Source organism: Dromiciops gliroides, chromosome 1 (assembly GCF_019393635.1).
Source record: "Dromiciops gliroides isolate mDroGli1 chromosome 1, mDroGli1.pri, whole genome shotgun sequence".
Taxonomy (NCBI): Eukaryota; Metazoa; Chordata; class Mammalia; order Microbiotheria; family Microbiotheriidae; genus Dromiciops; species Dromiciops gliroides.
Window position 1 is genome coordinate 583,854,693 of NC_057861.1, and position 23,987 is coordinate 583,878,679.

The 23,987-nt window shown below is 35.8% G+C and overlaps 1 protein-coding gene across 1 annotated transcript in view; it reads left to right on the top strand.

Moving 5' to 3' along the window:
* Positions 1-23,987, top strand: part of SNX29 (sorting nexin 29) — a 673,154-nt gene that overhangs the window by 597,411 nt on the left and 51,756 nt on the right. The window contains exon 20 of the mRNA XM_043964582.1: positions 9,178-9,317. Within this exon, the coding sequence (XP_043820517.1) occupies positions 9,178-9,317 (140 nt within the window). The remainder of the gene's footprint in view (positions 1-9,177; positions 9,318-23,987) is intronic.

Below are 23,987 nucleotides of genomic sequence, written 5' to 3' on the forward strand. Positions count from 1 at the left end.
TAGACTGCTTAACTGTTCCCCGAACTCAACATTCCATCTTCTGCCTCTGTGTCTTTGCACGGGCTGTCCTTCCCACCTAATTCCAGCCTGATTGGAATAAATGATGATGGTAGCCTTGAAGTGAATATTCTGAGGGAGTGTGGAAAAAAAGGGAGGGGTAGCTACATGTTGCAGTGGATAGAGAGTTGACCATGAAGTTGGGAGGACCTGAGTTCAAAGTTCATCTCAAATACTAACTATGTGACCCAGGGCAAGTCACTTAAGCCCAATTACCTTAAACATCCAGGGCCATCTTCAGTCATCCTGATAGCTATCTTGCCACTGGACCCACATGGCTCTGGAGGAGAGAGTGAAGTTAGTGACCTTGCACAACCTTCCCTCATTTAAATCCAATTCACTGCAAGTCAGGACATCACCTCCTGATGTCATGGTCCTCTTCGAGAACAAAGGACAAACAACAATAGGAAAAAGTGACTGATGCTCACCTTGACCCCTTTTAGATTCAATCCTTCCCTATAATAACTCTTCTCCCAGTAGAGCCATTGCACCTTCTCTCATTCACCATCACCTGAGGCAGATTCCAAACTTGGGAGAATGACCTATGAAAAAGAGACTTTAAAAAAAAACACAAAAACTGCCCCCAACTCCTCAGCCAGCCAGTTGGCCCAGATGTGAATATTAAAGCAGCCAATGTAAGCATTTAGAACTCATTCCCCACACACAAAATTAAGAGATGTAATTTTTTTTCTCTATGCTCTTGATTGTTATTTCTCTGAATTTGTTGGGTGAATGTTAAAATACATGTCAACTTTGGCATAATCACCATACCAGAAGCTTCTAAAAGTTACTTAGTAATGTTTGAGAGACCATTAAGATGGTCCATATTGATTGACTATTCATTGAACTCCAGGTCCCCTAGGAGAATTTAAAAAATGACAATAAAAGGAAATTCTTCCTTAATTTTCTCAATTAGCAATTACATATTCTTCTCTTAAAAAACAATTGCTAAGGTATTGTTATTGGTATTGACATTGAATCTAGGCATTAAATTTGTAATTAAAATAAGAAATCTACATGTTTGCATGTGTTGATTTTATATTGTGATTCATTATCCATATCCTAGTTATTTAGTCTTCAGTTTAGGATAGCTATATCTGCCCAGCTTTTATGTGGTTTAAAACTTGAGAGGAAAAGCAATATTTAAAGTCTCAAGGAACAAAATATATCATTCTTTTTTTTTTTTTTTTTGGTGAGGCAATTGGGGTTAAGTGACTTGCCCAGGATCACACAGCCAGTAAGTGTTAAGTGTCTGAGGCCGGTGACTCCAGGGCCGGTGCTCTATCTACTGCGCCATCTAGCTGCCCCCAAAATATATCATTCTTAAAAAATATATATTATTCTTTTTTTTTAAAGCTGAAGTACCTTACATAAAAACCATGTGGAAGAAGCATCATTGAGTACATTGGCAAAAACTGGAGGTCCTAGGTCCCTGTTCACTATCCCTAACTATCTTTTAAAAATTTTAAATTAAAATTTTAAAATTAGCAAATATTTATTTTTTTCTCTCTCTTACTTCCTCTGCCCAATGAAGGAAAAAAAACAACCCTTGAAGCAAATATGCATATTCAAGCAAAATACATCCTCTAGGGGCAGCTAGGTCACCATTACCAAAGTGGTGCTGCTTTAGTAAATTTTGGGACATAGTTACAAGTTGTTTTTCAGAATAATCACACCAATTCACGGTTCCAACACCAGGGCATCAGTGTGTCTTCCTTCAGCCTTTGTAATAGTTGCCATTTTTTTGGATTGATTTCACCATTCTAATGTATCCCTAATATTAGCCTTTCAATTAGATTTTATATATTGTTGAGGCCCATAGCTGTTGAGATATTATATTTAATGGATTGGTTTCTCTTCTTTTCCCCCTTAGCATATGTATTGCTTTGAAATTCTGAGATTCACACCAACTACACAACTATAAAGTAGATACTTTATAGCTAATGAGAGTAATACTAAATAGTTATGGGGGCAGCTAGGTGGCACAGTGGATAGAGCACCGGCCCTGGATTCAGGAGTTCCTGAGTTCAAATCCGGCCTCAGACACTTGACACTTACTAGCTGTGTGACCCTGGGCAAGTCACTTGACCCCCATTGCCCCGCAAAAAAAAAAAAAAAACCTAAATAGTTATTTTGAAATTTCTGAATACAAAAGTTAATCTGATGACTAATGCAGAGATATGTTTAATGTTATTGTACATATATAACCTATATCAGATAGCTTTCTGTCTTGGGGAGGATGGAGGGAAGGGAGGGTGGGAGAAAAAATCCTATGAAAACAAATATTGAAAACTATCCTTATATGTAACTGGAAAATAATAATAAATAAATAAATAAATAATTTTTTTTAAAGTTAATCTGAGAAATTGCCTTTTTGCAAAATAGGAATGCAGTAGGAAGGGCATTGCCTGTAATTCCCTAGAAAACTACAGCTTCAGCAACAAAGGGTGAGGGGGAAACCCCTTGTCTTCCTTATATGAATTTATAATTCAACCTTATTCATAGCATTCAATAGTTTTAAAAATAGCTATTCTTAATTTGACTATCTTTATCCTCTTTAAGCTCAAAATAAAATTAACCTTTCTGAGGAAAAATTCCATTAAAATAGGCCTGACTGCTCTTTTTAAAAGTGAGCCCTAACTCTCAGTGCTCCCTATTAATAGTTTAAAGCGTAATTGACAATAGTATTATGATAAGAAAGTATCAGCCGAAAGACAGAGAAGACGCAAGCTGTTAGATCTCATTAAGTGGCTGCCCAAGCTATTTGGCACTTTCCACAAGCTAGGCTTTCATCCAATTTTCTTGCTCCTAATACTGTTTTTTGATTGGGGACCCAAGGAGCCAAACCAGGAAACTCACAAATAAGTAATGCTGTTTTAGAAAACCCTGGTATTTGTGCTGCTAAGTGTTGTCCTTAAACAGATGACTGCTTTTATCCCAGGAATTATCAGTGGTGCTCAGTAACCATTCAGGATAAACACAGTCCATGAAGAGCATTGCCCTTGTGGTAACTGATTACCCGTTTTGTTTTGTTTTGTTTTTTAGTGAGGCAATTGGGGCTAAGTGACTTGCCCAAGGTCACACAGCTAGTAAGGGTCAAATGTCTGAGGCTGGATTTGAACTCAGGTCTTCCTGACTCCAGGACCAGTGCTCTATCCACTGTGCCACCTAGCTGCTCCCTGATTACCTATTGAAAAATAATTTTAAAATAGATTTTTATTCTATTCCAGTCAGCAAATGTGAAATATTAGTAAAGATATATTAATATATTAAAAGTTACTTCTAGATGCGTTTCTTGGATGCCTTTGAAATAGTGTCTTTTGATTTTATTGAAGATTCTATTTTTTGTTAAATGGTACCATGGCATGGCAGAGGAAAGTGTGCTTTTCAATAGTGGTTTCTGATTTGTAAGGTTACTTCAGTTAACTTTGCAGTTGAAGAATCTGGTCATTTAATTAAATAATGCAATCATGCTACAACAATACATTTGTTAGGTAACCAACCCCATATGGTCAAAGTATATGATTTTATATCACTCTTATGGAAAGGAAGGATTAGTATATTGTACTTCACTGGATGGCTTTATGAACTCATACCCTATAGTTAAATATAGACATTGGTAAAGAGGTATACACTTCTTCTGAAATCTTCCTTGTCACTCAGAGAGAAAAATAAAACTTTTTTTTTCCTGTTAAATTGGAAGCATAGGTCTAAAATGAGGCAGAGTCACAGAATGTTTGAATTAGGAAGGACCTTCAATATAGAAAGTCTAAACCACTCATTGTACAGATGAAAAGATGAAGGCCCTTTGGGGTAATGACTTGTCCAATGTCAAATAGCTGATAAGTGACAGAGCTAGTGAAAGAAGCCAAGTCTTTGTTTTTTCATAACACAATGCCTCTCATCAAGTAATTTCCCCATAATTGGTCTGAGTGTACACTTTTAAGAATATATTTCCACTAACAGACAAGTTTTACAAATGTGATAGGACCATAGAGCTAGAACTCTTAAATCATTGCATCCATTTCCCTCATTTTACAGATTAGGAAACTGTAACCTGTAGTGGTAAGTGACTTGCCTAAAGTCAGACAGGTAGTAAATATGAGAGGAAAAATTTGAACTCTGGTCCTCTGACTTAATAATCAGTGCTTCTTCCACTGTGCAGCAGTGACTGAACTCCTTAGAAGACATAGACACAGGGTACATCCATGGGGCAGACGCATTTGGGTTCTTGTCTACATTATTGGAAAGAACTATTAACGAGATTACAGATCCATCTGTGTCTCTCATTTTATATAGGAAATGCCATACTGAAGAGTTGTTTATAAATAGATTTTTTTTTTGGTAAATTGAATGATATTTTAAATAAAATTAGAGATCTATAAACAGATTTTTGTGGACTAGTTACAAAACAAGGATAAGAGATGAATAGACCATGAAGTCCATTGGTACCCACCTACTGTCAAGAGACCTTGAAGAAGGTCCCCAGCATGTTGGATAGACTCTGGTAGAGGATTCATAGAGAAAAGTCAAGTAACACAAGATGAGAAGGTGTGGCTAGGTTGTGATGTGTACTATTGGAAGGATTATCTACTTTACCACCATGATAGATCCATCAAATTATTTAACTACATCTTAATATTTTAAGGAAATCTATGTAGAATCCTTGCATACCTTTTTACATTCTTTTATAATACAAATAATCATTACCCATGTCTGTTGTGCAAAGTCATATGTTTGTACATCACATTTTCTTAAAATAGGGGCTAGTTCTTTCTTCCCTGTGGTTTTCAATTACACCTTTTCACGTAGAGCTACATATGGCAGTTATTTAGATATTCTCCAGAATTAATTATAATTCTCCCATGCCAACTCTGTCTTGTTTATGAGAGCTTTGTTGGATACATTATAAGTATCACCAGTATCATTTATCTTTATATCCCTTCCGGGGCCAATCTGAAAAAGTAGCTAGAATCCTATGCCTGGAGCCTACAGATCCCACCTCTGACACTTTGCTAACTGTGTGACTGGGCTCATATATCACTTAATATCTCTGAACTTCAGGCATTTTTATAAGATTTAGGTTCTAAATTTCTAGAGGATCTGCTGAGGATCTTCATTTATCTTTTCCAAGCATAGCACAGTGTTCTGCATAAACTAGATACTGAATAAATATTTGTTAAGTGGAATTAAAAGCGTTAACATTGAAGCGATTAGCAGGTCTTTCTGCAATCCTTTCACCTTGGATTCACTGTGGCTCTCAGTCCTGACTTAGCTATAGAACTAAATTCCGCTCCCTTTCAAAAGCACAGTTGAGGAAAAGGCAGATCAAGTACCACCTTAAAATTTCCTTTCCTTCTTTATGACATTAAAATTTTTTATAAAGCATTTCACACACTTGATTAGCTATTTTGCACTTGTGCAGCCCTTGAGGAATTTCCTGTGCAGATTAAAAACGTGGGCTGATTAGAAACATTCAGCACAAACTTAGAATATTAACCACCTTTCCACTGAGGGCCTTCTAATTGCTTAATAATGGGTTGAGACTTTGAGACTGCAGAACATATCCTGACATTCAAACCAGGTGAGCCAAATATCTGAATAAAAGAGAAAGAAGTGGTTGGCTCTTGAACAAAGGATATTTCGATCTCTCTGTATAACCATTATAGTATCACTCTAATGTGCTACATTTACAGACAGATTGTATTGTATTTTAGCTCATGAGCATCGTGTACCCTACAGAAGGGGATTATGCTGCTATTAAAATTACAGAATGTTAGCAGCTGGGCCCATTGTCATGTACCCTGGCTATAAGACACACCGTGGGATTAAGGCAAAGGAGATAACTCTCATACAATTGTGCCAGCAATGAGTGTCATTTCCAAGGCCTAAACAAACGGAGAACTTAAATTGCATGAAGATAAAAGAATCCCTTCTTTGAAAACTATGGTTATGGACTTCTTCATCTCTCAGTGTCCAGAGAAGTCAATAATAATGCTAATGAACTGATGTTTCTACATTGTTTCCAAGACTTGCAAAATATTTTTCATGTATTCCCTTAATTGAGCCTCACAACAACATGAATGAGCTAAGTACTACTAGTATTATCATTCCCATTCCATGGAGGCATAAACCAAGGCTCAATGATTAAGTGACTTTCCCATAGTCAAAGAACAAGTAAATGTCTGAGGTAGGATTCAAAACCGGTTCTCTCCTGACTGGAAGTTCAATGAACTTTCCATTATACCATGCTGTCCTAATCCTTATGTCCTCTCAATTACTAAATCAAGAAGGAATTTCCTTAAAAGTTATAAAATGTAAGAATGTCTTAGCAAGAGATGTTATAGAATTTGCTTCTCTTGTAGGTTAACAAATATCAGAGAGGGTTCTCTGAGATCCTTTAGATAAGGGTATGTCTAAAGCAAGGGTCCTTAATTCTTTTGTATCATGGATCCTTTTGGTGACCTGGTGAAACCTATGGCTCCCTTCTCAGAATGGTTTAAAATATATATTTTTAAATAAGTGGAGGAATTGTTAATTTCAGTTGGAATTTAGTGAAATGAAAGATGTATTTCCCCCACCCCCACCCAATCCAATTTTTAGAACTTTTGAAATCTACCTAAAGCAGGAGAAAGAAGGGAATGAGTAAGTGCCTATTTTGTTCTCTGTACTTTACAAATATTTTCTCATTTATCTTTAAAACCAAAGGAATAACTAAATGATTTATCCAGCTCTAGGATTCTCTTGTCATTTGCTTTTAAATGATTATTTCCTCTACAATATTAATTATAATTGAGAGGCAGTATGGCATAGCAGAGAGAGGACTGGCCTTTGAGCCAGGAAAACCCAAGTTCAAGTACAATCTCCAACACAAACTGGCTTTGTGACTTTGGGCAACTCACTTAACCCATAAGTGATTTAGGGCCAAGACATGTCGAACTCCTACTGGGGCAAAACTCCCAGAGTGCAGCCAGAACTAGATTAAAATGTAATTGGGAAATATTTAACAAAACAAATAAAAATACAAATTAACAATATTAATTTGTGGTTTTCTCTTTCTGTTTGATTTTGATACCATTCAGACAACTTTCTAAGACAATCAATTGTGAAGAAATGTTGACCTGCAGATGGAATTTCCTCACCAGGAAGTTCCTTATATCAGTGAGGTCCCTAATACTTTTTATAATTGATATCCAGCAGTAAGATATGATCTTTGTCTAGGAGAGGCCACCTTATAGAGTTGGTTTAGGAACAGATTTGCCTAAAGATGGCAAAGAGGTAATTTCTAATTGTTGATGGTGTTTGAGAATTTGTGAGTACCCTGCTAGGACAAAGCTTCATCCTGAACAATGAATTTTTACTGATGGGGCTGTAGAAGCCCTGTATTACTTTTTGCTATGTAAATGTAGTTTTTCTTACCTTTGAGCTTATCGTCTACAAATATGGAGTTGTGGGAGAGTCGAAGAAAGTTATTTCAGGACACCCTAAATCATTTTGTAGGGAGATGGCTTATACAATTCAGCAAGTATTTGTTGTGTGCCTACTGTGTTCAAGAATATTGTTCTCAGTGCTGAGGAGACAGAAACAAAAATGAAAAACTCCTAGCCTCTGAGCATCTTCTCTTCTAGTGGTGGGGTTTTGGGGTGGGGAGGGAGATAGAAGAGGATATACTCAGATAAGTAGACAGAAGCAAGAGCAAGGTCATGAGGTACATCTAGAAGACATCCCAAGCTTCCAATCTTTGAGTCCCCAAAAGTATAGGCCCTCTTATTCCTTTGGTATCTTGAGACTCATTCTCTCTGGATCTACTTTGCATCCCAGGTACCTCTCCTACCTTTGGCATTTTCCTACAAATAAGCTTTTCTTTATCACTTTGATGAGCACAAAAATAACTCTTTTAATGGGTACCAGCTGACAAAATATTGAAGTTCTGAAAATATTTTAGCAATTTTACATTATCTATTCCTGATATTAAATTACTATATGTAAACTCCTCAAGGCTAAGGACAATGTTGGTTGTTTTGATTTGTTTTTCTGTATACATGAATGCATTGAGAACACATGGTTTCATCTGCATGGGAACTCCTATTATGGAAACTCCCTCCACCAATGAAGCTTTAAACCTACCTGTACTTTACAAATATTCTTAGACAATTGCTTGAGGCCTGTATGAGTTTATGACCATTTGAAAACACCCAAGCGGAATAACTGTAGGGTGGAAACCTAGGTCCAAGGCATAGCCAGCAGTGGTCTTGATATTACATCCAAAAATATTTCCTCTTGGTAGTTTTTATGGTTGATGCATTTTGTAGAAATAAAGATGGAACATCAGGTACTATGGAAGAATATTTATAAAGTTAATGGATGGGGATTCTATTTATACCTCTCCTGTGAAGAATTAAGATAGGTCAGCATAAAACCTCATTCACTGATTATTGATTTCAGCCTTTGAAAGTGTGGCCATTAAAAGTTTTAGTTGAGTTTTGGTTCCCAAGGTGAAATGCAAAATGAATAAAATTCATCTAATACTATAAATTGCAGAGAAGATGCAGGCATGCATGGGGGTGGGGTGTCTCCTTATCTGGAAGTTCTCTATACCAATTAAATCATATTTCCAAGTCCCTATTCCTCTCCCTATGAAATTCAACCATAGTTGTGGACATCACAGTACATTTATCTCTGACTCCTTATGGTTTAATAAAGCCAGTATTTAGTGTTTATCCATTGTAATAAAATATACACACTAGTTTATTAATTGTTATTTTTCATATGGGAGGGTTAGTTATGTTAGTAATGGCAGTTCTATTTCACACATTCAGAGTTGAAGTTGTGGTATTTAGAGTTCTATTTCTGTGGCCCTCTGATTCTGCATACATTATTCTTTCTCTGATATAATTGGTGAGGGAAGGAACAACTAAAAGTCTTCAATAACAAAATGTATACTGGTCCCTGGGAGGAAAAGACTTGTTTTACCAATTCACTTGTGTGAGATAGGCAAAAGCCAAGTAAAGTCCACTTGCAGACAATCTGTGAGTATCATCTGTCAGTGCTTATCAAAATAGTAAATACAATTCAGTAGGCCAACGTATTTCAGCAAACCTTTTTGTCTCTTTTTTTCAGGATGCAAAGTTTGTAGAGGAGAGACGAAAACAACTACAGAATTACTTAAGAAATGTTATGAACAAAATAATTCAGGCTATCCCAGAGTTTGCAGCCAATCCCAAAAAAGAGACTCTTATTCAGCTGATGCCATTTTTCATGTAAGTATATGACAAATGACAACGTGATCCTTAAAGAACAACAACAAATTAATCTTTTTGTTTTCTTCTAATGAAATGAAGTACCATTTAATTTTCCCAAACACAGTAGGCACTTAAATGGACTTCTAAAATTTTAAGTACACGTAAAACAGAGAATACAGTCATTATCTTGTTGTTTTTATGTGGTTATGAGTTTACTTTAATTACATTTATCACTGAGTTTTCAGATAGCAAGTGTGCAATTAAAAATTGTACTTGAGGGGGCAGCTAGGTGGCATAGTGGATAAAGCCGGTACCGGCCCTGGATTCAGGAGTACCTGAGTTCAAATCTGGCCTCAGACACTTAACACTTACTAGCTGTGTGACCCTGGGCAAGTCACTTAACCCTCATTGCCCTAAAAAACAAAACCAAAAAAAAAAAATTGTACTTGATTTGAAAAACAAAACAGAACCATGAAATACACATTTTTACACATTTCAAAGGTATCATTGGGACTCCACAAAATTAATGATAAGAGTTTCTCTCCACGGATTTGATTCTTCTCATACAAAAATGACTTTTGGGACACATTAACATAAAAGCACTCAAAAGCTAATGGTTTCTTTGGTGTGAATACTTCGTCCATGCTTTAAGCAGACAGTCTCCAGTTGCTCTTGGCTTCATGGCCAACCTTTTGGTGATGAGTCTAGGCACACAGAGCTGGTGCTTGTAAGACAGATACATACATGTTCTCATGTTGCTGGTTATACAAGCCTTTCCAGATTGGTAAGATGTTCAGAATCTTATGCTCTACTAGTTATGCTGCTTCTCACAGGTATGGAAATGGTATGATAATAATAGCATCTACCTCCTAGAGCTGTTGTGAGAATAAAATGAGATAACATTTTAAAGTGCTTTGCAAACCTTAAAGCACTATATAAATGTTTATTTTAGTAATAATAATAATAATAATTGTTATTATTAATTAGACTTTTGCAGCTGGTATTGTGTTTACCAGCCCTTCTCTGCTATAAAAGTTTTAGCAGTGTGGGTTTAAGATCTTGAACCACAGTCTTAAATAGCCTAAGATTCATTGTACCACTGATTCTTCCAAACTCTTGAATTCTTTTTGTCCTACCTCAGCGATAGAGCTAAGTACTGGACCTAGGATTTCATTTGTATAGGGAACTCTCAGGTGAAGAACCATTCTACCAATGCTGGTTAGCACCTTCTGTCCTGAAAAGTTTGGCAGTTAATGTTTGATTTGTGTACCTATATACCAGGGGTCATGTAAAAATTTCTCAGTTGAAAAGGGGTTGCAAATGGAAAAAAATGTAAGAAGTCCTGGCCTAGAGCACTGAAGGTCAGGGAGCTTACCCAGAGTCACAGGCTGGTCAGGATGTATCAGAGCCAGGATTGAAGTCCACATCTGGGCTTCGACACTGAATCTTTATCTAGTAAATCATGTTACCTCCTAGTCATTCACAATTGTGATAATTGTCTCTAATTATTATAAAGATATGCTGTTAATTAAATGTCAAATTTAGCCTGTTGGGCAGTTTCTGAAATTGCATGAAATACTTTATTTTGTTTTCTTTCATGTGGGAAGTCCTTATTCCATAGGAGACAGTGGATAAGTTTGACATGTGGATAAATTTGTGTTTTTGTCACTCACAAATTATTTGTGACATAGATGCTTGATCTCTGTGTTTCCCTAGGGCCATACATCCAGATATAAAGCACTACAGACATTCTTTTAAAGGCACAAAATTAATATGTGAATCATCTTTTAGATAATCTGATACCCCCCCATACCCCTCTTTATATTTTGGTCATCTCCCCTCATGGAAACAAGAATTAGTAAAATTCTACCTCAGTCTAAGAGCTAAGGCAGTATAAAGCATGTCTCCAACCTGTCTGACATAAAAAAGCTGGGAAAACCGTAGGTGTTAATGTTTCTGGTTAGAGCAACTCTACTAAAAGTGCCTGTTTACCAAACATTAGTCAGTTGAATTGTAAAAATTGTATGTTAATATGAACATCTCTGCATGTTGTATAATTTCTGTTGCACTGGTTACCATTAATCAGAGCTGAGGAAAAAACCTTTTGTGCCTGATTAACATAGAGAACATAAGGTTCAATTTCATGGGCTTTAAAAAAAAAAAAAAGAAATTCTGTGGGAGACTAGCAAATGACACAATATTGCTATCAGAATTTTGACTAAATATTGATGTGTATTTCAATTGCTGAAATAAAGCATTTTTCCTTGGCTTTCCTGGCTTTCCCAAGTCACAGGGAATTTTTTTTTTTTGAGAGAGAAGGAATTTACAGATTCAAATATTGGGGCGGCTAGGTGGTGCAGTGGATAAAGCACCGGCCCTGGATTCAGGAGTACCTGAGTTCAAATTCGGGCCCCAGACACTTGACACTTACTAGCTGTGTGACCCTGGGCAAGTCACTTAACCCCCATTGCCCTGCAAAAAAAAAAAAAAAAGATATATATAGATATAGATATAGATATAGATATAGATATAGATATAGATATAGATATAGATAGATATATATATATATATTAGCATAATGAAGCTAGATTTGCAGCCAGGTCCCTGGCATACCAGTGGCTTTTTGAATGTAGGGGTTTCTACCTGCAAGAAGCTTTGCATTCCTACAAGCGACAGTGGGCTTTAATTAGCCAGGGCTGAAAAGTTAACCACAAGGCATTTCTCACTGCAGAAATCAGGTAGGATAGAAATCTTGCCTAAGAAAACCACCTCCCAAAGACTTTACTATTACTGTAAATCTTGATAGATTCCCCCAAGTTTTTTTTTAGGTTAATCCAAGGTTACAGTGACCCCTTTTTGTTAATGAGAAGAAAATTCTTTAGTCATTAATTACCAAACATACCATATTAACTCAGTGCATTAATTAAAGATTTAGCAGGATGAATTTTGCTCATAAAAATCTTCATTCTGGGGGCAGCTAGGTGGCGCACTGGATAAAGCACTGGCCCTGGATTCAGGAGTACCTGAGTTCAAATCCGACCTCAAACACTTACTAGCTGTGTGACCCTGGGCAAGTCACTTAACCCCCATTGCCCTGCAAAAAATTTAAAAAAAAAATCTTCATTCTGGTCTTCTCCATGTTAACAAGAGAAATAGCTCTTAATGAAAAATAAGATGGCAAAAAAGGTGTACTGGTCCCAATTACTTTGAATTCTTCTTTCTTTATGAAGCAGCTTACATGAGAGGTCTTACCCTAAAATACTGAGTAAACAAACAGAAGACCCTGTAGTACTTCCTTATGCAGAGTATCCTATACTTTTAATTGTTCCTACTTTTTTTTAATTGGAGGAACTGTGACCTGACACACTGAGGTCACTGTCATAGAATAAAAGAATTGTCAGATATTTTGAAATTACCTTAATGAAGAACTTATATTATAAGAATTCATTTTGTGGCACTGGACTACACATGGTAAAGGCTTGAGTGATTTGTTGCTCCGTCATTTAGCAGGTTATTAAAATGTTTTTCAGCAAAGTAATTCATCCTTAGGAAATGCATCATGTTATGCTGCTCCTTGAGGGGAGAAAAGTTACGGGGGTGGAAGAAAGAATAATGTAGGTCACAGCACAAATTCCCAGCTGAATTTTTCAGCAGAAAACTAAGTTGATTTTTTTTTTCACATCTGCTGCCACATTCACTCTTTAGGTTGTTAAATATATTTTACCAAGATGTTACTCAGCTATACTGTACTCCCAGGGAGCTGCAGTTTAGCTAGAAATATTATATGTAGCATCCCAAACCATCACAAGAGCTGGGTGATTGATTTGGGGAGACAATCTGACCTTGGTATAGTCACTGCTATCTGAATTGGATGCAGAATTTAGTATTCAGTTATGGACCACAGTATTTCTCTATTAGGAGGTGAATGTTTACTATCTGGTGGGTGGAAGCCTGGGGGCACTAAAGTCTTTGGCATTGTTCATTTAACCATTTTGAAATTATAGCTTTATTTTTCTCTTTTTCCATACAAAATTTTTCTGACTGGAGTTTTGAAGCACTGATTTCCCCAACTCCTATACTTCCTTGGTTAAGCTAATGTTTTTCTATGCATTCCTTGGATGGGAAGATTGATGATGGTTAAAACTTCTCCAGAAAATGTTTAGATTTGCTTGGTTTAGTAAAAAAGGAACATTTCACAAAGGGCATCTCATACCAAAGGATCATGTGAGAAACAGTCAAGCCACAGCCTTTCCCTACACAAAAATTCCACTGTTCCCCCAGAGAATCAATTTCTTAGAGTCCCTTCCTCCCTCCCTTCCTCCTTCCTTGTCTCTTTCATTTCAAGGAACCTCCAAGATGACTTGTTAAATGTTATTTAGTTATAAGAACTGTGGTGTCACTATTTAGGGGACCCTAGTTTTGAGAGGTATCAGAAAGTAGAATCTGATAGGAATACAGCAAAACAATAACAACAACAATAATAAATAACCTCTAGTGTACAGGTCTTTAAAAACAAACTTTACACCTCATAGGAAATAATGCAAATTTTTATATAGTTAAGTAATATATTTGTTCTTTTCTGATATTCATACATTCTTTCTTTTCCCTAGGAGTTTTCAAAGTAATTAATACTGTTCCCTCACTTTTGGTCTCTTCTTTCTCTGCACTTATTGGTGAGGCAATTCAATTCAACTCAATTCTTGGCAGTGATTATTCAGATAATAATGAACTCTGGAAGAATTCTTAAAATGTGCAATTATTTCAAGGATATATATATCATCTACTAGTTGAGGAAGAACTCTCATTGAAAGTATGAACACAGTAATCTAGTATATGATAAATACAAAGATGCAAGTTTTGGAACAAAAACTCACTATTTGACAAAAACTGCTAGGAAAACTGGAAAACAGTATGATAGAAACTAAGTATATACCAATATCTCACACCATAAATCAAGATAAAGTCAAAATGGTTACATGATTTACACATAAAGGGTGATACCATAAGCAAATTAAGAGACCATGGAATAGTTTATCCTTCAGATTTATGGATAAGTGAAGAACTTAAAACCAAAGAAGATATAAAGAGCATTACAAAATATAAAATAGATCATTTTGATTATATGAAATTTAAGAGTTTTTGCCCAAATAAAACCAATGAAATAAAATTATAAGGAAAGCAGAAAACTAGTAGAAAAATTTTGCAACAAGTATCTCTGCTAAAGGCCTCATTTCTCAAATATATTGAGAACTGAGTCAAATTTATAAAAATACAAGACATTCCCCAGTTGATAAATGTTCAAAGGATATGAACAGGCAGTTTTCAGACAAAGAAACCAAAGCTATAAAAATATATAATATATAAAAATGCTCTACATCACTATTGATCAGAAAAATGCAAATTAAAACAACTCTGAGGTATCACCTCACACCTATTAGAGTGGCAAATATGACCAAAAAAAAGGAAAAAATTGATTGTTGGAGGAGAAACTGGAACACTAATGCATTGTTGGAGTTGTGAAAAGATCCAACCATTCTGGAGAGCAATTTGGAACTATGCCTAAAGGGCTATAAAACTGTGCAGATCCTTTGATCCAGCAATACCACTGCTTGGATCTATATCCCTAAGACATCCAGAAAAGGGAAAAGGACCTATTTGTACAAAAATATTAAAAGCAGCTCTTTTTGTGGTGGCTAAGAATTGGAAACTGAGGGTATGCTCAGCCATTGGGGAATGGCTAAACAAGCTATAGTATATGATTGTAATGTAATATTATTGTGCTATGAGAAATGACAAGCAGGATGATTTCAGAAAAAGTTGGAAAGACTTACATGAAGTGATGCATAGTGAAATGAACAGAACCAGGAGAACGTTGTGCACAGTGACAGCAATATTGTTTGATGAAGAACTGTGAATGACTTAGCTATTCTCAGCAATACAATGATCCAAGACAATCCCAAAGGACTAATGATGAAGCATACATTCCACCTCCAGAGAAGGAACTGATATTGATTGAATACAAACTGAAGCATTTTTTTTTATTTGAGTCTTCTTGTACAAAATGAGTAATATGGAAATGTTTTATGTAATTGCACATATATAAACTATATCTGATTGTTTGCTATCTCAGGAAGGGAACACGGGAGGGAAGGAGAGGGGGATAGAACTTGGAACTCAAAATTTTAAATAACAATGTCAAAAATTGGGGGAAAAAGTGTCTTATTTTATAATATTTTATATACTAGGGAACCTGTACATTGACTATTGGTATTATAACTTCTGTATTTTGGTGAAACAAACAACAACAACAGTTAATAGTAGTAGTAGTATCTTTATGGCACTTTAAGGTTTTCAAAGGACTTTACAATTATTATGTCATTGGGAGGTAGGTGTTATTATCCCCATTTTACAGATGCATAAACTGAGGCAGACAGAGGTTAAGTGATTTGCTTGGAGGGCTTGTAGCTACTAAGTGCCTGAGGCTGGATTTGAACTCAGATCTTCTTGACTCTAAATTCTGCGCTTTATGTACTGTACCACCAAGCTGCCTGACATACAAAGTTTTTGTATACTCTCTGTCCAGAGGCATACCTGCTGATATCCTCAGAAATACATGTGGTTGGGGGCAGCTAGGTGGTGCAGTGGATAGAGCACCAGCCCTAGATTCAGGAGGACCTGAGTTCAAATCCAGCCTCAGACACTTAACACTTACTAGCTATGTGACCCTGGGCAAGTCACGTAACCCCGATTGCCTCACCAAAAAAAAAAAAAAAAGAGAGAGAAAGAAAGAAATAAATAAATGATAAACTCCTATAGCCCTTATTTTCTATACTACTAATTTGAGACATATACAGTCTTTTTTTCTTTTTTGGTCACCTCGTTATGTATATATGTCTGATTTTTCCAAATAGATTGTATACTCCCAGAGGTCAGAGACTGTACCTTTATATCTCTTTGTATAGTTCTGCAATGGCTATTATAGTAACTTACATAGAATAAGGCACATAATAAATGTTATTAATTGGCTCCTCAAATCTGAGCTTCTGCAGCATCCTACCACTTAGCAGGGATTGTGGCTAAATTCTTTTTTTCTCCAAATAGAACTACATTTGGAAGCAATGTGTATTATTAATAGTGGGCCTATGGATTCCAAATGAAATTAAATATGCTAGCCCAGAGTGTCAAGAGCAGAAGGGGACTTAATCACAGGAATATACTTTTCCTAAACATATGTGCAGTCATCGTTACAAAGCTGCAAGCATCTGGCCCTGCCCTTTGGTCTGACCAGTGTCACAGTGAGAAGATGGTACCTTGGAAGAAGATACAGTGCTGTGTTGTGTTTTTGCTCATCCCCATGAGGAACTCAATAAAGCTACCCATAGTTTAACAATGGCAGAACGTGTAGACTATTTGGAAACCTTTATCTGCTTGAAGAACCTGAGAAATTAACACCTAATCCCAGAGTATTAAGAATAGCAAACCAAGTTGGCTGAAGATCAGCTGAGCAGGTGGCAAAACACAGCTGCCGCAACAGTCAGGTTTAACCTTGTCAGTGGGGAAACTGCCGAGAACAACTTATTGATGGCAGCAAAGGGGAAGCTGCATCCTAACAAGCACCAAATAATTTGTCATGCATTTAAGTAGAAACTTGATAAGATGTGCTGCTCTGCATAGAAACATGAATCAATAGTTCGTGTTCGGTAGGAAATGTCTCTCTCAGAAGTAATTGGTTTTAAAAGGTTTGGCAGCTTGCTGAGGCCAAAGTGGATTGTTTACTGTTCTTAATAGGGATTATTCCATTGCAGAATGTTTCATTCATTCTGCTGATTAGCATTTCACACAATTTGGGACTTCTGTTCTAGAAGGTCAGAGGTGGTGCAGCTTGATTAGCAGACAAACTGGCAATTGTGTTGCTGATCCAATGAGAGATGACTCCATTAGGAAACACAGCATCCAACTGATGCCTTTTGGAATTTGAGGGGATCCTCATCATTTTCATGTAGCATGTTGTTAGAGATCATTTGATGTAGTTTTCCTGTGGAGAGAAAATATTGAGTTTGTAAAGGTTTTATTGGCCAAAATCTTTCCTTTGTTCAGAAATGCTTATTGCCTTTCAAAAATAAGCATGTTTTGAGGATTTCTCTTTATTCTTTTGATTTTTTTTCTTTTGTCATCTATAGTAGTCATTGAGAAAAGCCTAGCCATTCTGTTATAAAAAAAACAAAAATGAAAAAACAACCAACCCCACAAAATTGGTCTGTTTACCAACTTTTTATGTAAATAGCAAATTGGCATTGGAAATTAATTCATTTTTATTTAAGGAAGTTGGTCTGAAGATATTAAAATTTGAAATAAATATACACGTCCTTACCTGTCCTATTTAAACTACCCCCCCCAAAAAAAAATACTGTCCACATATTAACTTTTAAGTACAGAAGCAATAACTTTCAAAAGATGAGTTCATACTTTCCCAGAATGCTTTCTTACCCCTATCCTTAGCCCCATAATGCAGGGAATGTCTTTATGTTCCCAGGTAATTGCAGGTTTCAATTTAATTGTGATTCTTTAGAATTTGGTACTCAGTCTTTCTTGCTTTCAAGAGTGCACCATCAACTTTGTCACATGCCTCATGTCTGGTTGATCTTTGCTTCCTACTGACTGTAAAAGTTTAACTACATTTTATATAAAGTGGATTTGTGCCTTTTAAAGCCTGGATTTTGTGGGTTACTGTCCTAGGTCCTGCCCAAAGCTCTTTCTCCACTGTAACATTCTTGTTTAAAATGTTCTCATAGAATCATAGAATGTTAGAGCACTAGGGGACCTTAGAGATCATCTAATTCAACTCTTTTGCTTTACAACTCAGAAAACTGAAGCCTAGTAATTGCAGAAAGGTTAGAAAATGAGTCTGACCAAGGTTTTAAAGCTTCGGCAATTCAGCAGGATTTGACTTGCTTTAGCAAAAAGAGTATTGGACATCCTGCCATATTAGTTCTGTCATTTTAGCACATACAGCTTAGAACCTTTCCAATTTAATCTTTCTATTGATAATACTTTTTAAAATGTGTTCTACAGACATTTATTGAGAACCTACCCTATGCAAGGCCCTTTGCTATAAAGGATACATAGCATGATTGTGTTCTTCAGGGTATTGCAGACTGGTAGAAAATTTAAAGCATTCCCATATAACTGATGGGAGACACAATGTGGCCTGTGTTCAAGGTATGTTTGCCCATTAAGAATGATGATAAGAGATAGAGTAAAAAAAGACAGTTGTCTGGAATCTGTCTTAGAAAATATTATTCAGAAGGAAAAAACAGCTAATGAATTGATGAACAAGAATAGGAACCCATATTTTTACCTTTTAAAATTTCTATAGAGGGATATATCCTGTGATAAAATTGTGATTTTCTTCTTACCAGTGTGTTCTAGTAATTTAGGTAAAGAAACTACTTCCTTGATAAGAAGTAGGTCACTCCCTTAGTGTTTTGTGCTAAGCTTTTTCTGATGACTTGCATACTGAAGGGACAGATCCTATTTATTTTGTGTATTGGAGGGATAGATCCTCTAGACTGCCAAACTGACTTCTGAATTCCTTGGAATCATATTAGAAGCTTGGATTAGGAAGACAGAGACAGAGGAAACAAAAGAATACAATGGAAAGCTGTTGCTTCAAAAAAAATAAAACCACCATGAATTTCAAAGAAAATTTGTAGAAGTTCCCAGAATATTTCTATATGATAGTTATTTCCTTTCCTTCAGGTGAATGAAGCTGTGAGTGTGTAGTTCTGTGATATAAACAGGCATTCCTCAGTCTCTGACTCCATAATGAGGACTGAGGTGGAGGCAAGTCAAATTTAGAGCAGTCCCCTGGCAGTTATTTTTCTAGCTGGGTGGGTTAGGACATTATCCGAAGGATGCCAATTCTAGTTGTACTTAAGCTGGGGATGAAATGTAATTCATCAATAGATGAAATACCTATTTTAAATTTTGTATTCAGTTTGAAAGTGATTTCATTTTACATATGTGGAGTTAGAGGCTTGTGAAAAATAAGGATACAAAAATAAGATCCAAAAATATATTAGACTTTTTGCCCAAGAGCCTTGTTTATTTTTTGTTTGTAAAAGAAAAATATATATTTTCTCAAATTTCCACAAGGTCAAGTCAAAGCATTTGGCAGACTTATTAACTTTTAAATAAATGAGTATAGTGCTTTGCATAGATTCATAGTTAATATCAATAATACTTTTCCTCTGAAGGGTTCTTAGTAATTTCACAAGCATTATCATTTATCTACCCTCTAGTGCCGTACTTTAAAATGATGGGTTGAGGTAATGTGGTGAGATGAGCACTACATTTAAAGTCAGAGGTTCTGAGTTGAGTTCCCAACTGTGATTTTCATTATCCCTGTGACTTTGGGCATTTAACCTATTCTGAGTGACATGCCGGTTGGGTCAACTAGCTATCAGCATGTACACACCTAAGAAGTAAGGAAGATAAGCCCATTAGGTGTGGCTGCTACCTGATCAGTGCCAAGGGGCAGAGATAACTCCAGATGTCAGGATCACCAACCCTCATTCAAGCTTACCCCACCCCAAAAGGAACTTTCTATTGTTTGGTTCAATTTCTTCAATTGTAAAATGGTAATAATAATGCACCTTACAGAGCTGTTGTGAGGATCAAATGAGATAATATTGGTGAAGTGCTTAGTATAGTGCCTGGCACATAGTAGGCACTATATAAATGCTAGATATTTCCCCCCATTAGGTCATGATCTCCTTGAGGGAAGGGATTGTCTTCTGCCTCTTTTTTTGTTTTCCCAGTGCTTGGCACACAGTAATTACTGACTGACTTCGCATACTCTACAATTCAGTGATACTAGTCTCTCTGCTGTTCCTGGAACAAGATACTCTCTCAGCTCCATGCATTTCTACTGCCTGTGTTCCATGCCTAGAATGCTCTCCTTCCTCACCTCTGTCTCATGTTTTTCCTGACTTCTTTCATGTCTATGCTAAAATCTCATCTGCCAGAAACCTCTCCCAGTACCCTTTAATGCTAATGTATTCCTTCTGAGATTGCCCAATTGTGGATATCTTGTACATAGTTGTTTGCAAGTTGTCTCTTACATTAGAAGGTGAGCTCCTTGTGGGCAGGAACAATTTTTTGCCTTTCTTTGGATCCCCAACGCTTAGCACAGTGCCTGACACATAGGAAACATTTAATAAAGATTTGTTGCCTCAATGGGTTCCTTGGACTTTTCAGGGTCTTCCTTTATAAAATGAATGGTTGTCCTATATGACCTCTAAATCCAGTTTTAGCTCTAAATATATGAAACCTTTATGAAACAAATATCATAAAATAAATGCCTGTCAGACACAGGGCCTCTGATTGATTTGGGAAGAGGGGATGCTAATAACTATAGATTGCTGTATCCTTTGGGGGACACTCAATTCTTTAGGTTTTGCTTCATACTAACTGATTTTTGTTTGTTTTTACTCTAATGAGCCCCGGATAATACAAGCCAACTCAGTGTGTGTGTGTGTGTGTGTGTGTGTGTGTGTGTGTGTGTACACATATATAATTGCCTGTCCTGCTTTGTTTACAAAGAACCTAGAAGCATGTATTGTCTTGTTTCAAAATCAGCCCTCTAACACTCAGAGAAGCTAGCTATAATGATGTTTCTTTGTACAAGTACCTTATGGCTTTGGTGGCCCAACCCTCTACCTCTACTGATTCCAAAGATTATACTCATATGTAGGAATTATATATACATCCCCAACCAGTCTTCTTGACAAGAAAGTTGCCTTAGCACTTGCTAATAGACATCATCTATCTTGAGAAATGTAATTCCAGTCTATTTTTGGTAAGGCAAGCTTATTGTAAAATATTAACTATGACAAATTAATGTAGTGGTGAAGTTGCAGTAATATATACTTTGATTGGGTCTGTCATAAATTTCCCAAGGTGCCTTTGTAGCTAAAGAGTTTCTGCTGAACAATTGTCATGAAAGCAGGAGGGACCATGTTTGGACTTGGAAGATAAAATTCCCAGGACAGAAACAAGCATCTCAGTGTTCTACTTAGAGAATAAGTTTTCCTTTTCACTTCAGAAAGAAGCATTATTCAATTCAGTTCAACCCAACAAACATTTCTTTAGCACCTGCTAAGTGTTATGCATTGTCTGAGATTCTGGGGATACAAAGATTTTTATATGTGGATTTTACTTTTGAGATGCTAACAACCTAATGAGGGCATGTGTGTGTGTGTGTGTGTGGTGATATTTTTAATCCTTCCCAACATGGGATTACTATACTAAATGATTCTGACTGACAGGGAAGAACTGTTGCTAAAATGGAAAGAAAGAGCAGGGATCTTAGGGACAAATAACTATTTGACCATAGAAAAGAAGAGGAAAGACAAACAACATAACACAACCATTACATTTGGGGACAGCATATTTCAAAAGAGTTTGAGAAGGAGATAGATGGTAGGATCCATTTGCTGGATGTTGTGAAAGGGAAACTCTATTCAAGAGGGATAGGTTGCTCTCAAGAATGAAATTCTGAATTCATAAACAAGAATTATTCCAGTTAGGAGAAAAGAAAGGAGGACTTCCTGAAAAAATTGATAGGTTTGCATATGCAACTCATCAACAAAATCAAATAAAAAAAATAAACACGTGTGAAAGATGGGAAAGAAGGCTGAGTAACTGAGAATATGCAGAACATGTCATTTGTTGACTATAGTAGCTTTATAACCTAAAGCTTTTACAATGGCTAGACTGTTATACCTATAAATGGGAAATGCAGATCCTGTCTTGGTTTACAAGGAAGATTAAAGCAGTGTTATTTAGGAGGTATGGAAAAATCAGAAGCTTAAATTTTTTATCTGGAAAAAAATTTTTTTCTTGGTAATATTTTATTTTATTTTCCAATTGCATGTAAAGATTGTTTTCAACATTCATTTTTGTAAGATTTTGAATTCCAAATTTTTCTCCTTCCCCCTCCCCAAGATGGCAAGCAATCAGATATGTTTTTATATAGTTATATATATATATATATATATATATATATTTCTATATTAGTCATGTTGTAAAAGAAGAATCAGAACAAAAGGGGAAAAGCACAAGAAAGAAAAAAATAACAACAAATAAAATGAAAATAGTATACTTTGATCTGCATTCAGTTCTTTTTCTGGATGTGGAGAGCATTTTTCATCATATGTTTTTTGGAATTGCCATGGATCATTGTATTGCTGAGAATAGCTGAGTCCTTCACAATTGATCATCACACAATGTTTCTGTTAATGTGTACAATGTTTTCCTGGTTCTTCTCACTTCATTCAGCATAAGTTCATGTAAGTCTACAGGTTTTTCCAAAATCCACCTGCTCATCATTTCTTATAGCACAATAGTATTCCATCACATTCATATATCATGACTTGTTCAGCTATTCCTCAATTTATGAGCATCCCCTCAATTTCCAAATCTTTGACACCACAAAAAAATCCGCTATAAATATTTTTGTACATGTGGGTCCCTTTCCCTTTTTTATGATCTCTTTGGGATACAGGCCTAATAGTGGTATTACTGGATTAAAGTTTTATAGTCCCTTGGTCATAGTTCCAAATTGCTTTCCAGAATGGCTGGATCAGTTCACAACTCCACCAATAATGTATTAATGTTCCAAAAAATTAAATTTTTAAAAGAAATATTGAAAGGTACCACGGACAATAAAATAATACCAATAATAAACATATATGCACCCGTATTGTTAAAGGGAAAGTTAAATTAATTATAGGAGGAAATAGATAATAAAACTATACTAATGGAGATCTGAGTTTTCCCTTCTAAGAGCTAGAAAAATAGTTAATCATAAAATAAATAAGAAAAAAGTCAAGGAGATGACTAGAATCTTAGAAGAGTTAGTTATGATAGACCTCTGGATAAAATAGAATGGGAATAGAAGAGTATTTTTTTCTTAGCTGTACATGGCGCTTTCACAAACATTGACCATATATCAGGACATAAAAACCTCACAACCAAATGAAGAAAAGCAAAAATATTAAATGCATGCTTTCTGGATTATAATACAATAGAATTCTGTTTAATAAAGGGCCATGGAAGCAGAGATTAAAAATTATTTGGAAGCTAAATAATCTAATCCTAAAAAATGAGTGGGTTAAAGAAAAAATTACAGAAACAATCAATCATTTCACTAAAGAGAATGAAAACAATGAGACAACATTCAAAAATTTGTGGGATGCGGCCAAAGCAATAATTAGGGGGAAATGAGTATCTCTAAACACATACATAAGCAAGAGAGCAAATCAATGAATTTGGGCAAGCAACTAAAGAGAAAAGCTAGTGAAGGAACAAATTTTAAATCCCCTATTAAACACCAAAATGGAAATCCTGAAAATCAAAGGAGAGATTAATAAAATTGAAAGTTTAAAAAAAGTACTAATAAAACTAGGAGCTGGTTTCATGAGGAAAAAAGCTCACTAAAATAGAAAAACCTTTGGTTAATTTGATTTTATAAAATAAAGAAAAAAAAATTATCTATATAAAAAATGAAAAGGGTAAATGCACCACCAGGGAAGATGAAATTAAAGTAGTTATTAGGAGTTTGTTTTCCATTAGGAGTTTTGTTTTCCCTATGCCACTAAAACTGACAGTCTAAGTGAAATGGAT